This window comes from Thamnophis sirtalis, unplaced genomic scaffold, assembly GCF_051295495.1.
Source record: "Thamnophis sirtalis isolate CommonGarterSnake01/CBP01778 unplaced genomic scaffold, rThaSir2_p1.2 scaffold_3, whole genome shotgun sequence".
NCBI lineage: Eukaryota > Metazoa > Chordata > Lepidosauria > Squamata > Natricidae > Thamnophis > Thamnophis sirtalis.
The window spans coordinates 77,775,970-77,790,115 of NW_028261383.1; the positions used below are offsets into that span (position 1 = coordinate 77,775,970).

The 14,146-nt window shown below is 38.0% G+C and overlaps 1 protein-coding gene across 3 annotated transcripts; it reads left to right on the plus strand.

The window, feature by feature from the left end:
* Positions 1-44: 44 nt before the first annotated feature.
* Positions 45-13,437, plus strand: NPRL2 (NPR2 like, GATOR1 complex subunit). 3 transcript variants are annotated; one of them, XM_087709247.1, is made up of 12 exons: positions 45-310; positions 2,909-2,994; positions 3,386-3,477; positions 3,606-3,774; positions 5,052-5,160; positions 5,954-6,090; positions 7,926-8,023; positions 9,420-9,456; positions 10,902-10,995; positions 11,586-11,703; positions 12,085-12,227; positions 12,468-13,437. In XM_087709247.1, the coding sequence occupies exons 2-12, from the start codon at positions 2,917-2,919 to the stop codon at positions 12,533-12,535; spliced, it is 1,143 nt and encodes a 380-aa protein (XP_087565373.1). In that variant the 5' UTR covers positions 45-310; positions 2,909-2,916; the 3' UTR covers positions 12,536-13,437. The 3 variants fall into 3 exon arrangements, with proteins under 3 accessions (XP_087565373.1, XP_087565372.1, XP_087565371.1); XM_087709246.1 differs by lacking the exon at positions 45-310 and adding an exon at positions 337-794; XM_087709245.1 differs by lacking the exon at positions 45-310 and adding an exon at positions 337-790.
* Positions 13,438-14,146: the final 709 nt, after the last annotated feature.

A 14,146-nucleotide genomic window follows, 5' to 3' on the forward strand; every position in this document is an offset into this window, starting at 1 on the left:
GAGAGGCTGAGCCGCGCTGCCTATCATCGGGCAAACCCTCTCCAAGACAGCTAACTGCGCGACACGTGACAAGCATTGTACGTCCGTAACTACCATTCCGATCTTAGCTTTAGTGCCGTATGGTTACCGGCGGGCCAGGTCGGGGAGCACGTTTGCGAGCGGAGATCTGCCGGGAGGTTGTTTTCTTTTCTTTTTCTCCAGGGCCACCAAGACGCAGGCGCTGTGAGATCGATTGCTTTTCCCCCCAGGGTCTTTCGCTCACCCAGTTGGAGTTAGCCTTGCACATGCGTGCTTTGGCCGTGCTCTTCCGGTAGGTGCAGAGCCTGTGGGCTGGTCTTTGGCTACCTAAGAGAAAGGAGAGCATGTGAAGGCTCCCGATTCCTCCCTTCGTGGGCACGCTATCTGGCGGAGATTTTAGGAGTTTACGTGAACCCCAAGTTTAGGCAGCTTTCTGTTAATTCAGGGGACCGGGCATTAAATAGGCCTTTCTTGAGCAATACTACCCTGTAACTTCACAGGCAGTTTGATTATTGATGGAAGGCAAGAATATCCCTTGATCTGTAAATTTCTTCCACCAAGTCATTTCCATCAGCTTTTAAAAAGAAAAAATACACACACTGCCAGAATTGTGGGAATCGGTTATATTTAAAGAAATGCGGACTGGCTTGTAATTTATGAACTAAAGCAGTAATTGTCAAAATTGGCAATTTTAAGAGGCATGGACTTCAACTCCCAAAATTTTAAAGTGGCCAAGTCTGAAAAAAGCCATTGAATAAATTGATGGACTATGGTAGGTAGGTTAATCTCCAAGTACTGTCGTTTACACATTTGTGCATGCATAAATAGGAAGATTAACAGAGAATTCCAATGAAAAATAGGGCATTTGTTTTCAGCCAATTTAGAAGATTGCTAAGTACAATATAAAGCCATTCTCAAAGTGATGGATAGAGTGGGTAGACATTACTGTTATCATGGGATATTGTCCTGCCCTCTTTTGGAAAATATGGGCATCTGGAAATTGAGGGACTGTTTGTAAGTACTCTTTATAGTGTAGTATTTATAGTATTCTTATGCTGTCAATGGGAATCGGAGTGAGAGTGCTAGGGGCTGCCTTCTATGTTGCTCAAAACAACAGTTTCTGAATTGCATTTCACAAAATGCACTGATTACTCCCTCTGGCTCTTTCTGACTAAGGGTGACTCTTAGATCTTGACACTTTGATCAGTGATTCATTTAGTCTTGAATGAACAAGAATAATTCAGCAGAGTTCTGGTTTGTACAAGATTGTATATAAATCACAGACAACTCACATCCTGATTTATTAGTTACATACACTTATAAGAGAATGCACTCAGTGTGATAGTTATGCTAATCTTCCAGTGATAAGCTAAAATTATGCCAAATGTAAGCTTACTGCTTAGGTTACATATTCAGTGCAGGAGGTAAGATTACAGAATACCAGGTTAACCTGGTATTCAATGATCACTCTACTTTTGTGGAATTTGTTCCATATAAAAATAGGGCAAGTTCTTCCAACTGCTGCCTGGCCTGTTCAGGCCAGTAGGATTCCCTGCGGCATCACAGATGCTGGCTGTAACTGTGGGTCTGCTCCATTCTTCTTTTTGTGGTAATTGAGACTGTGATTTCTGTCACTAAGTGATGTGGTTCTAAAGTGAAATATGTGACTGCATTGCTTAGCAATGGCAATCCTGGCATATTCTACAGCCCTAAAGCAGGCATTATGGGTCAGTAAGTGAATCGCTCTGTGGTTTGAAGTTGGTTTACAAGAAACACATGTAATTGTTGCTGTTCCACTGCCTTCCATGTTGTATAGCATCTCCCCTGGCTGAGCTGCTGGATTTCATCACTAAGCTGGTAATTGAGACTCTGAGGCCACTAGTTCTTGGGACATCGATTTAGCAGCTGGTGATGTTCTTTTTCTGTGTCTAGATCAGACTTTAGACTGCCAGAATGAAGTCACCTTGGTTTTGTCATCGGGCAAAAATAAATCATTATCAGTGTTATGTTTCTGGCAGTATTCCAACCCTCAACCTGTGCAAGGTCCAACAAATAGTATAAGGGAGATTGGATTCTTCAGCCATAATCTCCTTTCATATTATGCCTTGTTCAGTGGTCTCCTTTTTCCATCTTTCAATACGGTTTTGTTCTTGCGTACCCACAATAATGTTTGTTTTTGCCATAAAGATTTTCCTAGATGTGAGTCATCAGGCTTGGGGCAAATGTCCATTCAGAGGATGTTGATGATATCAAGCTGGTGCTATTGAGTGAGGCAACTCAGGAGTTTGTGGCCACCTTGATAACCATAGACCTGTCCGAAGACATCATGAACATCGTGCATAACAGCTCACACCCTAGATTTGGATTTTCTCTTGGGGCAGATGAGATATAATCTGATTCTGGAGAACATTATTATTATTCCATTGTTGTGATCAGATCACTTTGTGAATGTTTTTTTTTTTTTTTTGCTCACTGGTGCCAACCTACCTGTAGAGATCAACCTGACCAAGATGAATATTGGAACTGTGTGATTAAACTATGTTGTCTTATAGGATTCAGAAGATAGGCAAACTCTGTTGCAGTACCTGCGCCTTTTGGAACAATATCTCCCCAGAGATTCATGCAACTCCCACGCTTATGACGTTTAGCAAATTATTTAAAACCAGGTTGTTCTTTCAGGCCTTGGGTAGAGTGTTTTGGAGTCCTCTTTAGTTATGTTTGAGTGTTTTGTCCTTCCAGTTGGCCGTGATTTCTTTTTTCTTTTCTTTTGTAAGCCACGCTTACATCAGGGGGGGTCAGGCCTTGAAATTGGATTAAAAGAAAATAAAGAGTTAATTTTTTCCATGTATGTAGCTATTCATTCATTTCTATGTATTTCATCTTTTTTCAGTTACAACCATGGAAATCAGCAGCAGAATTGAGTGTATATTTTTCAGCGAATTCCACCCAACACTGGGGCCTAAAATAACGTATCAAGTGAGTTGTGCAAAAGCTATCTGCCTCATTTGTTATTTTCTGCTCTGATTGGCAGCAGTTGTCCAAGATTTTAGATTTTCTCTTTATTATTCTTGACTGGAGTTGAAGCCGAGACCTAGGAAAACATCGTGTTTGCCGTTCATGAGGGCCTTACTTTTGATGGAATGATGGATACATCAAGTGTATCAAAGCTTCTTATTTTGCATCTGCTTGTCTATTTTTATTTCTGATTGCGTATTTTAATTTTGCAGTGGTGTATAAAATGTTTTTTCACCTTTGTTTGAAAAACATGTTGCCATAGCTTAAAAATAGTGTTGCCCTAAAAGTTAAGGTCATTATTTATTGATTTGTTTGTCTATTAATTATTTGCAACTCTGTCTTGTTCCTGCAGGTACCAGAGGATTTTATTTCCCGAGAGTTGTTTGATACAGTGCAAGTATATATCATCACCAAACCCGAGCTCCAAAATAAGCTTATCACAGTGTGAGTATTATGCAGGAGCACTGTAAGAAAAACCTTGCTTGATGAAGAAATACAATTGCTCAGTATTTTGAGTGCTGGAAAGTTAATTGTTTTCTCTCTCTTCTCTCCCCTGCTCTACCAAAAACCAGTACAGCTATGGAAAAAAAGCTAATTGGTTGCCCAGTTTGCATTGAACATAAGAAATACACCCGGAATGCCTTGCACTTCAACCTTGGCTTTGTTTGTGATGCAAGAGCTAAGACCTGTGCGCTGGAACCGATTGTGAAGAAATTGGCAGGTTATCTTACTACTCTGGAGGTTAGAAATAGCATAACTATGATATCCTTCATTCCTGCTCTCATATGTGTATAGATTTTTTAAATTATCTTTTATTATACTTCATTTCCACTCACCTCATAAATACAACTCTGGGCAGCTAACAACACATTAAAATCATAAAAAACCAATATTAATGTGGGGAAAAACTAACAGTGAATGCCAGTAATAAACCCAGAAAAAGTATCATCAAAATCCTCTCAGTGCAGTTTCTATTCTCCCAACTTCCAGACTCTGGAACATATTCCAGGTCTTCAGTGCTTTATAAAATGCCAGTAGGATTAGGACAGTCTAACCTTTGGGATATGATCTTCCAAGCAGACAGCAAGCAGTGTGACAGAAAAGGCAACATAGAAGCATATTTATCTTCACTCTTCATTTTTTTTGTCTAATTGCCAATGGCAAACCTGATATATATATTTTAGGACCTCTAAGTCCTTGAGTGACCCCTGATGAAGTTGTGTGATGAATATGAACTGTCACAGCTATCTCTTAGCTGATCACAACAGACATTTCACTTCCAGTCCTTTGCACTCTGAAGACTTTTGCAGGAGATTATATATTCTTATTAAAACTTGTAAAGTATAGCCACTTTGTTTTTCTATACCTGCTGCTCTATTTCCTGTAGTGGTGGGTTGCACTTACTGTCACTACTGGTTCAGTGATTGCGTGCATGCGCTTGTTAATCCACTGCACCTGCAACAACCAGCTGATTGTCAGGGTTCGCACAGCGCCGCATGCTATTTGTGCATGCGCAATTTGCCTTTTGCCATAAAAACAGGTATAGAGCCTGGGCAGGCAAGCTAAAAGAGCCACCGTACCGGTTCGCTCTCAGCTGCTCCAGGCCACTACCGGTTCTACTGAACTGGGCCAAGCCAGCAGCAACCCACCTCTGATTTCCTGCAGCAAAGTTGTACTATTCCAGAAGTATTCTTCAAACATTTATGCTGCTTTTCTGGGTATTTTGTGTGCTGTAAAAGTCAAATAGTTTTTAGCTTATTTCAAGACCATTCATCTACAAATCGCGATCTCTTATGCCTACCCTTTCATCATTCTCTGTGACTGTAATAATGAAATGCATGATACCCTAAGAGCTTAATTCTATTTTTGAGTTTCCATTTTATTATTGCTATGAAAAATATGCTCAGGTTTATTTGAACGAAGTTGTATTTTCTTTTAGTGGGGCACACAGTCGATCCATGCTACTGCTGCTAGTAATCGTTTGATTGTAATTGATCATCAACTCTACTCTTTCCTAGCTTGAAAGTGGCTTCATTTCCAATGATGAGAGCAAGCAAAAATTGATACCCATCATGACCATTCTACTTGAAGAACTGAATGCTACTGGCAAATGCACTCTGCCTATTGGTATTTTCACAAAGCATATTGTTACGAAATATATTTTGGAACGGAGCATATTAAAATTCAGGCTTGTGATTCTTGGGCAGTAAGACCATGGAGCACATTTAGAAAGAAGGACGCTTATTATTTAGTGCTGCCTTCTCCACATCTATATGTCTCGATTTGAACAGGTAAAGTAGATAAGAATATGATTCTGCTCAACAGCAGGAAGAATTCTGTACCAATGTTCTTGAGCATACAGTATACTGTAGTTTCTATTTATTTGTTGGGAGGTAAGGGAGCTGTCCTCTCCCAAAGCAGTATTCTCTAGCCTAGTAGCTCCACAGTTCTCAGCCCCTTAGATCAAGGGTCCACAAAGTATGAAAAATTGTTGGATGTTGGTTCTTTGAAGGAAGTTCATACTATTCTTTACAAATATACTCTGGCTCTTATAAATTGACATGATTAAGGAAAAGACACTAATTTGTCTTTGGGGTTTTGCATAATTTGAATATTCTCTCTAGTACTAAGTGCAACATGCTGTAAGACAATAAGGTGAATAGGCTATACTGTAACACTATCCTATTGGTTTGGAGTATCATTCACTTGGGTTATCCGATTACCCACTGGTTTGAAAATTGCTGTACATTCAACATTAAAACTTAATCGTGGTTGTAATGTGAGCACTCCCATTGCATATCCAGTCCAATTATACCCTATAAAGTAGGGTCTGTTATTGTTGTCCGATGTATTTCAATTCCAGCAGGCCTGTTGTGATAGTATAATCTTGCATTGAGATAAACATTGCCCCTTTTCATAGATGAATCAAACACCATTCACCTGAAAGTGATTGAGCAACGTCCAGATCCCCCCATTGTACAAGAATATGATGTCCCTGTCTTCACCCAAGATAAAGATGACTTTTTAAATTCTCAGTGGGACCTCACTACTCAACAGGTTAGTGCAAAAAATTAGCCTGAAATAATCCCACCAATGGATTTCATAATAATATCAACATTGGACGGAGAACTTGCCTTCAATTTACACACACACACGAATTAACCTCCTGGGGGATTAAAAATTGAAAACAATTTCTCTCCAAGCAGATTGAATGTGTTCTAATTTATTCAGCGGTCCCCATTGTATTGAAAGGGGTTCTAGCTAAATGTTTTCTTGTTTTGAGATTAAGACTGCAATTTTGTGTTCTTAATCCCTCTCTATTTATTTAATTGCATATTCAATGAGAATATTATTCATCAGAATTGAGTTTTTTTAAGAAGGGTAGCAGGACTCCATGAACTTTATAAATGGCAAAAAAGGTTGCATATCATGGTCACATGTCTACAGGATGCTGCAGCTGGTCTTAAAAGCAAACCAATTTCCAAGCAGCTGAAAGGGATCATGTGACAGCATTGGGATGCAGGAAGGTAATTTCAAGGATGGGTTGTAAGTATATTTTTTTGAGATCCATCATAATTGGTCATTAAGGTCTGACCCATGTTAAGCAACAACTGTATTTTAGTTATCAATGGCAGGTTAATTGCAACTGAAATTTACTTGAACCTATGCACTTATTTGTGTGCACATGAAAAGAGTTAGAGTGAAGCATGTGGATGTGAATAAGCACACATGCCTTCCTTAAAACGGTGTATTTGCTAAGATCTTTGTTCCAGCAAAAAAGCTTGAATAGGGTCAAAGGGGAAACGTCAAAGTGAGGCAAGCAGCACTATGGCAATGCAGTACAACCTTTGCCCATATTTTGTATGCATCATAACATTACACATTCAGGAGGGCTAGGGCTTGTGGCACGATGCTAAAATGCTGCTTTTGTTATTCTGATAAAAGCTGTTAAGAGCCTGCAAATGAACAAAGGAAATGGCTGTACAGGTAACAAATGGTGCCTGATATCAACACATGCAACACCACTACTGCGTGAGCTACATTGGCAACCAGTATGTTTCTGGGTGCAATGCAATTCAAGCTAGTTGTCATCTTCAAAGCCCTACATGGCTTGCGTCTGCGTTACCTGAGGGACCACCTTTTTCCAGGAGTCGTACCTATCTACTCTAGCACGCTGCAGAGCAGCCAAACAATGTTGACTGGTGAAGACTAGAAGTTAGGCGTTTTCTGCAATAACTCCTGCTCTGTGGAATATCCTCTCTTCAGAGATTAGAATGGCTCCAATCTTGTTAGCCTTTCATAAAACTGTAAGCATCAGGCTGTGTTCCTGAGGCTACAGTGCTGAATGTGCTAAGGGCCCGTTTTCCTGGGGTTATTGTTAACTGCCCATGTATCTCAGCAGCTGTATTTATTTTGGGTGTTTTTAGAGGATTTTACTTAGCATTTTAAAATGCTTTTATTGTTTTAATTGTAGTATATTTTTTAATTGTAAGCCTGCCAGAATCATTGATTGAGATGGGTGACTATAGAAACTAAATAAATAAATCATTTAACCACCACCACCACCACCCAGCTAATGTTCACACCTGTCCATTCATTCTGATCAATTAAAGTGTTGGCAGAAGACCTTTATTTGTCTTTGCCATCCACTTAAGTGTAGTGCATGTGCAACAGTCACATTTCATGAGATGGGAAGCTACATATATTTGATAAGCAAACAAATAAACAAAGTGAAAGGGCTTAAGACATGTTTCCACTGAAATCAAATGGTCTTTTATATGGACATTTTCTCATCTTGTTTTGTCTTCCTGGTTTAGCTTATGAGGAAAAAATTGTTTATGTTTATGCATTTTTAACCTTACATTCCTTGCACACATCCTCTCTCATATTAGATCCTGCCGTATATTGATGGATTTCGGCATGTTCAGAAAATATCAGCTGAAGCAGATGTGGAACTCAATTTGGTTCGAATCGCTGTCCAAAACCTTTTGTAAGTGCTAGGTGCACAAAAGAAAAAGCTACAGAGAAGGAAAGAGAGTGCTTTACATTACATTATTGTGATGTGATGTAACCTAATGTAACATATAATATTCCAACAACCACTCTTTAACATCCTCTTTACATTAGGTTCTGGTTCTTTTTTGGTGGATACATATTTTTTCTTGTGTATTGGTCTGATACTGTTTTGAACATAGTTTTTAAAAAATCATACGTTAAGGCTCTTTTTTTAACCTTAATTCTGCAACTTTAATCATCTTCCTAATAACATTTCCATACTAGACTGTATTTAACTTACCAGCTTTTCTCCACATACTGTAAATTGGGGAAGTGTAAGTGTTATCTAAGATTCATTAGTTACGCAAGAAGCAGAAATGGCCAGAAATCATGGATGGAGATACTTTGAGCAGCTGCAGTTGTTTGCCTGAAATTAATTTTGATAAAGTAGAAACAGAATTTTTCTTTTGGCTTTTTTTTCATATACAGTCTACTTTTTCCCCTTGTTTGTCCTCACTTTCTGTTCTCTTCTCTTTTCAACATCTTAACCCATTCTTGGGGTGTTTTTTTTCCTTTTGGAATGAAGTAGGGAAGTATGTTTATTACACATGCAAGTATTTGGAGTATATTATATATTTCTACATGGCAAATATTTGTGTATAAATGAGAATGGTTTGTATCAATGAAAATCATTTAATTTTATTAATAAGAAATATTTTATAAGCAATTAATTTTCAATTAGATGTTATTGCTTTGATTAATATTGAACCAGTTTGGTGGTAATTAAGATTCCAGATTAGAAAGAGGAGACTGAATTCTAGTCTCAGCTAAGGAACAAAGACAGCTAGGTAGCCTTTTGGCCAGTCATTTTCTCTCAATCCCCAAAGAAAATAATGGCAACCCACTTCTGAAATCTTGCCAGGGAAACTGCAGGAATTTGTCCAGGCAGTCACCAGGAGTCAACATGGATTGAAAAGCACACAGTTTGATTAAGATCTTCCAAACCAGTCATTTTTTTGAAGATTAACTTCTAGTATGCTCATAAATATAATGTGTATATTATTTTGCTGGATCATGGAAAAGTCTGGTTTCTGCTAGAATTATTCATTTAACTTTTTGATCCAATTTCTGTCTCACCACAATCCATCTCAACGGTTTTGACAATTCTAGATTAACAGTATTCGAATATGTTTTATTTTCTGTCAACCCATTTGGAAGAGGGGAGGATCATATTAATTCAAAGGTTACCTTGAATTAATATCACATATCCAATCACCTGTGATACTGGTTTTCCTATAATTTATTACTTTTCTGGATTTATCTTTTTCTCATAATATACTTATAGTTTTCTATGTTTGTTACTTTCTAATGGTTTTTCTTTTTATTGTTAGATACTACAGTGTAGTCACTCTTGTTTCAATACTTCAGGTGAGTAGAATGTACATACAGTATGATGAACTGAGATGATAAAATATCAAGTTTATATATTTGCATGATTATGCATGATCAAATTGTGCTTTGTAAAGGTGGGTTATCTGTCAAAGAACATACAGTAATTGTTAAGGAATAGAACTCACACCCCAATAGAGCAATTGTTTCTCCGATAATCCCTTCTTGCTTCATTTTATAATAATCTGATGAGAAATAAGAGGATGTGCATTTATAATCTATTACAGACCTATCAAACTGGTGGCCTGCGGGCCGGATACGTCAAGCGCAGGCCACGCCCACCCTGGCTTCACAATAGCAAAAAACATCACAATACGGCCTGTGACACAATCGAGTTTGACACCCATGATACATTATTACAGGAAAGAGTGTTGATCTCTGTCTTCTTCAACTCCTGCATCTTTTCCAATTAGGCTTTCGGGAAACCTCAAAACAGAAAATTTGACATTATCTAGTTCAGTGGTGGGTTTCAATTTATTTTACTACCGGTTTGCTTTTGTGCGCACATGTGTGCAACACCTCTACGCATGCACAGAAGCGTTTGGGCATGTGGGCGGAGCCTCCCACCGCCACCACTACCGGTTTGCCCGATCCCACCTCTGATCTAATTCCATTTTAACAAAAAGAGGAACCCTAGTTGCCATACAAGATATTTTGTGGCTTAAAAACCTGATAGATATTAATGAAATGAGCAGTCCCTGATAGTTGAAAACAGTTTATCTAAAGTACACGTCTTAAGAAAAAAAAGAATGGTTACCAGTACTCAACTGTAAATGGGAAGAATATGTATGCTAATTGCCAAAAATTAACATTCAGCTACTATCGCAATCAAGTTTGACACCTGTGATATAGATCAAGGCCTTTTGAGCATCAGAAGAGGGCAAAGGGAGATCTTATTTCTTCTATGTACCAGACCTCCCCAGCTCTCATTCTGTACCAATTAATTACTTTCAGATGAAGGGGAGCCTATTGTTTTTTAACAGGAATAGGGATAGGGAAGAACACACCTCCCTGGTTTTTGTTCTGCTGACAAAAGCCCAGCAAGGCTGAAGGTCTGTTGGAGATGCTGGTAGCAGAGAAATTCCAAATAACAGCTAAGATTGATCTGTCCCTTCATCACAAAAAACGGTGTATTCTAGAGTTCTAGATTTTAGGCTGCAGGTATGGCAGAAGTTCTGTGATCTCAGTGAGAAAGTTCTATAACCCAAAAGGCAAACGTTTCTTAATTATTACTATAAATTAACATACTAGACTATAATGCTACTTGATACTATTTGATTATTTCATGTAATGCTAATATTATTATATGCCACTATGAACTCTGTTGGAATGCTTTTGATGAGTAATTAATGGGAATCTCAGCAGTAGCTAAAATACTGCAACTCTGCCATTATTGACTGAAATCTCTTTTTCCCCTCCCACAGTACTCAAATGTTTACTGTACAACTCCTAAAGTTCAGGACCTAGTGGATGATAAATGCTTGCAAGATGAATGTCTCTCATATGTCACAAAACCAGGTAAAGAAGCATGGATGGCTGAATGTGCAGTCCTGTTTGTCTCTGTTCAGACTACATCCTTGGGAGTTGAGCTGAACTTAAATTCAGAAAAAGTGTGTATTTTCCGCCTAATCCAGAGGAACTAGTATAAAATTGGTCCTTGTCCTCATACTTATCAAGTATGTTCTTCCTGTTGAAATATTTGGGGGAGATTGAGTAAAATCAAAGGTTATTAATATAAGCTATTTTCTAAGCTATTGTAACAAATGTTTCCATAAAACAATTATTTCATGACAGCAGTAGTCCTATGAATAATATATAGCAGATAAAATGAATTAGTTTGCTCTTGACTGGCTTTCAGTCCAAAATAAATATCTCATAGCAATTTAATTGCTGGCATTGTCTCTGACTGCAACAGTTCCATAAACTATATTTGGCAGTACAGATTGATTTGCACCCACCGTTGGAATGTTATTTTTAGTCCTTATTTAGAGTAAATGCAATCCACATTGTAATATTGAATGCTGTTCTTCTTTAAATTTTAGCTATTTTGATGGTAGACATCATCTTCAGCAGCTTTCCCAATTTTGTTGTTTGACTATTTTCTATAGGACACAAGCGAGCCAGTTTGAGAGATGTTTTCCAGCTCTACTGTGGACTGAGCCCTGGCACAACTGTTCGAGACCTTATTTGCCGCTATACCCTCCAACTCCAGAGAGTGGATGAAAGGTAGGAAAGCTTCCCCTCCCTTCAGAAAATCAATAATTCAGCAACAGTATATGCCACATAGAGCAATCAAAGGCTAAATGTGCCCGGTTTCAATCTAATCACTGTTGTCTTGTCTACAAGGCCGAGAACTTTGCTTGAGAGTTGTATGAGAGTAAATTCATCAAACTACAATTCCTAGGGCTCGATCTAGACAAGTAGAAACAGCACAGTTCAGCTTACTTAAAATGGATATATATTTTCAGAACAAATATATCCTTTTCTTTCTTGCACCTGCCAGATCACATAATAATGGGCTGTAAAAGCACTGTGAAGTGGTGTATAAGTCTAAGAGCTATTGCTGCTGTTCTTAAATATTTCTGAGCACATTTTTCTTTTGTTTAGAAAATTCATCCAGTTTGGTTTGATGAAGGGTCTTATTCGTCGGCTCCAAAAATATCCTGTAAAAATAGCTCGAGATGAAAGAAGTCATCCAGCTCGACTATACACTGGCTGCCATAGCTATGATGAAATTTGTTGTAAAACAGGTAAGGAATCATATTCCCTGTATTCATCTACTCAGAACACATAAAGTAACTTTATTAATAGATAACAAAGCAGAAACAAAATATTTTTAAAAGTAAATAGGAATAACATTATATCAAACAATTCTAAAACCAGGACAATCTTTAGATTATTTGGGAAATATAAATCAATTTCCTTACTTTGCCTAAGCAATAGAATTATACTAATGATCTTTCATCATCATTTTTTTTATTTCTCTCTAGGAATGAGCTATCAGGAATTGGATGAAAGATTAGAGAATGATCCCAATATAATTGTTTGTTGGAAATGAGATTCTTTGAGACATGGGATGATTATTATGCCCTGTTAACTTTTAATTGGGCTGCATGAAACATTGTGGTGGCTCCAGGACTCTTCTGGATCATGGAAGCAGCATGGCTTAAACTGTGGTAGTCCCTGGAAAAAAATGTGGGAAATGGATTTGACACTCTTTGATCAGCAGAGATGCAGAACCATGCTTCTTTTTTTGTGGAGGGCGTGTTAAAAGACACACAGGAGTATAAAGAAACTTCAGAAGGCCATGGTGTTGAGCAAGGGATAAAATAGTTTGAAAATAGTTTGGAAGGAACTGAAGTGGAAAAATGCCTAGCAGGGAATGCTGTGCCATAAATTCTCCTGCTTAATCTGCTGCACCTCAGCAACAGAAAAATATCTCATTCTGGATTTCCCCCCTAACTAATAACTATATGCTTCTCTATCATAATATGCCTTCTTTTTTAACAAAAGGGATTTTGATGTCTCATACCCACTTGAAATCCTTTAAGGGTTTTGAAAAAAATCTGCAGATTATAAATAATGGATAATCATGCTAATAAAAAGCACACTCTTTTGGGGAAGTAAAATACTGAAGTAAAACTGTGGAAATAAAGCTGCAGCATAGTTATATTTAATATTATTGGGCTCAACCTATTTACCTTGTATACTTTTCAAAACTACTGGTTGTGAGAAAGAATAATAAAGCTCATATACACTAGAATATTTTTATGTGGAAATGTAATGCAAATGCAGCAATTGAAAGGGAAACTAAACATAGCAAAAATAAAAAAAAATGTTTAGAATCTCTCATTCATTATTTGATATCTTACTCTTATAAATGGATTGAATCTTTTCTATCTGAAGAGAACTTGATGTATATGTGTGGAATTTTTGATAAAATGTGAGTGCTACCACAAACTGACTACTTTAGTAAAGCTAGACAGTACCAAATACAAGTGGTCCTCACTTATCGACCACAATTGTTGGATTGTGGACAACCATTTGCCTGAAGTGGTGTAGGGTTTCCTGCCTAAGCAGGGGATTGGACTAGAAGAACTCCAAGGTCCCTTCCAACTCTGTTATTTTAATTGGGACAACTCTGTTACGAAGCAATGTGATTGTAAAGTGAAACATCACATGACTAATCACGACAATTAAGCTGCAGCCATGGAGCATGATGTCACATGACTAAGTGTGATTTCCTGCTGGCTTCCCCATTGACTTTGCTTATCAGGAACTGGCTGTGAAAATCGTAAATAGCAGTCACATGACCGCAGGACTTTGCAATACCGGTAGTTGCAAATGTGCACTGGTTGCCAAGCACCCAAATCTTAAATCATGTCAACTGGGGGTGGGGGTGGTGGTGATGCAGTGGCCACAACTTTGGGAACCAGTTGCAATCTTCGATGCAACTTCAAATGGCTACTGAATGAATGATAAGCCAGGACTACCTGTATTAATTTGAAACCATACTGAGGACATTTCTCTCGCAAGACTTCCCAGAAACACCTTATCACATTTACTTAGCTGTCTTTTTTATGTGGGCGGGTCATTTCCACATACAGCACTGGACTATCTCCCCTGTAATTTTCATTTTCTAAGAATGCTCTGTATACATACATACACA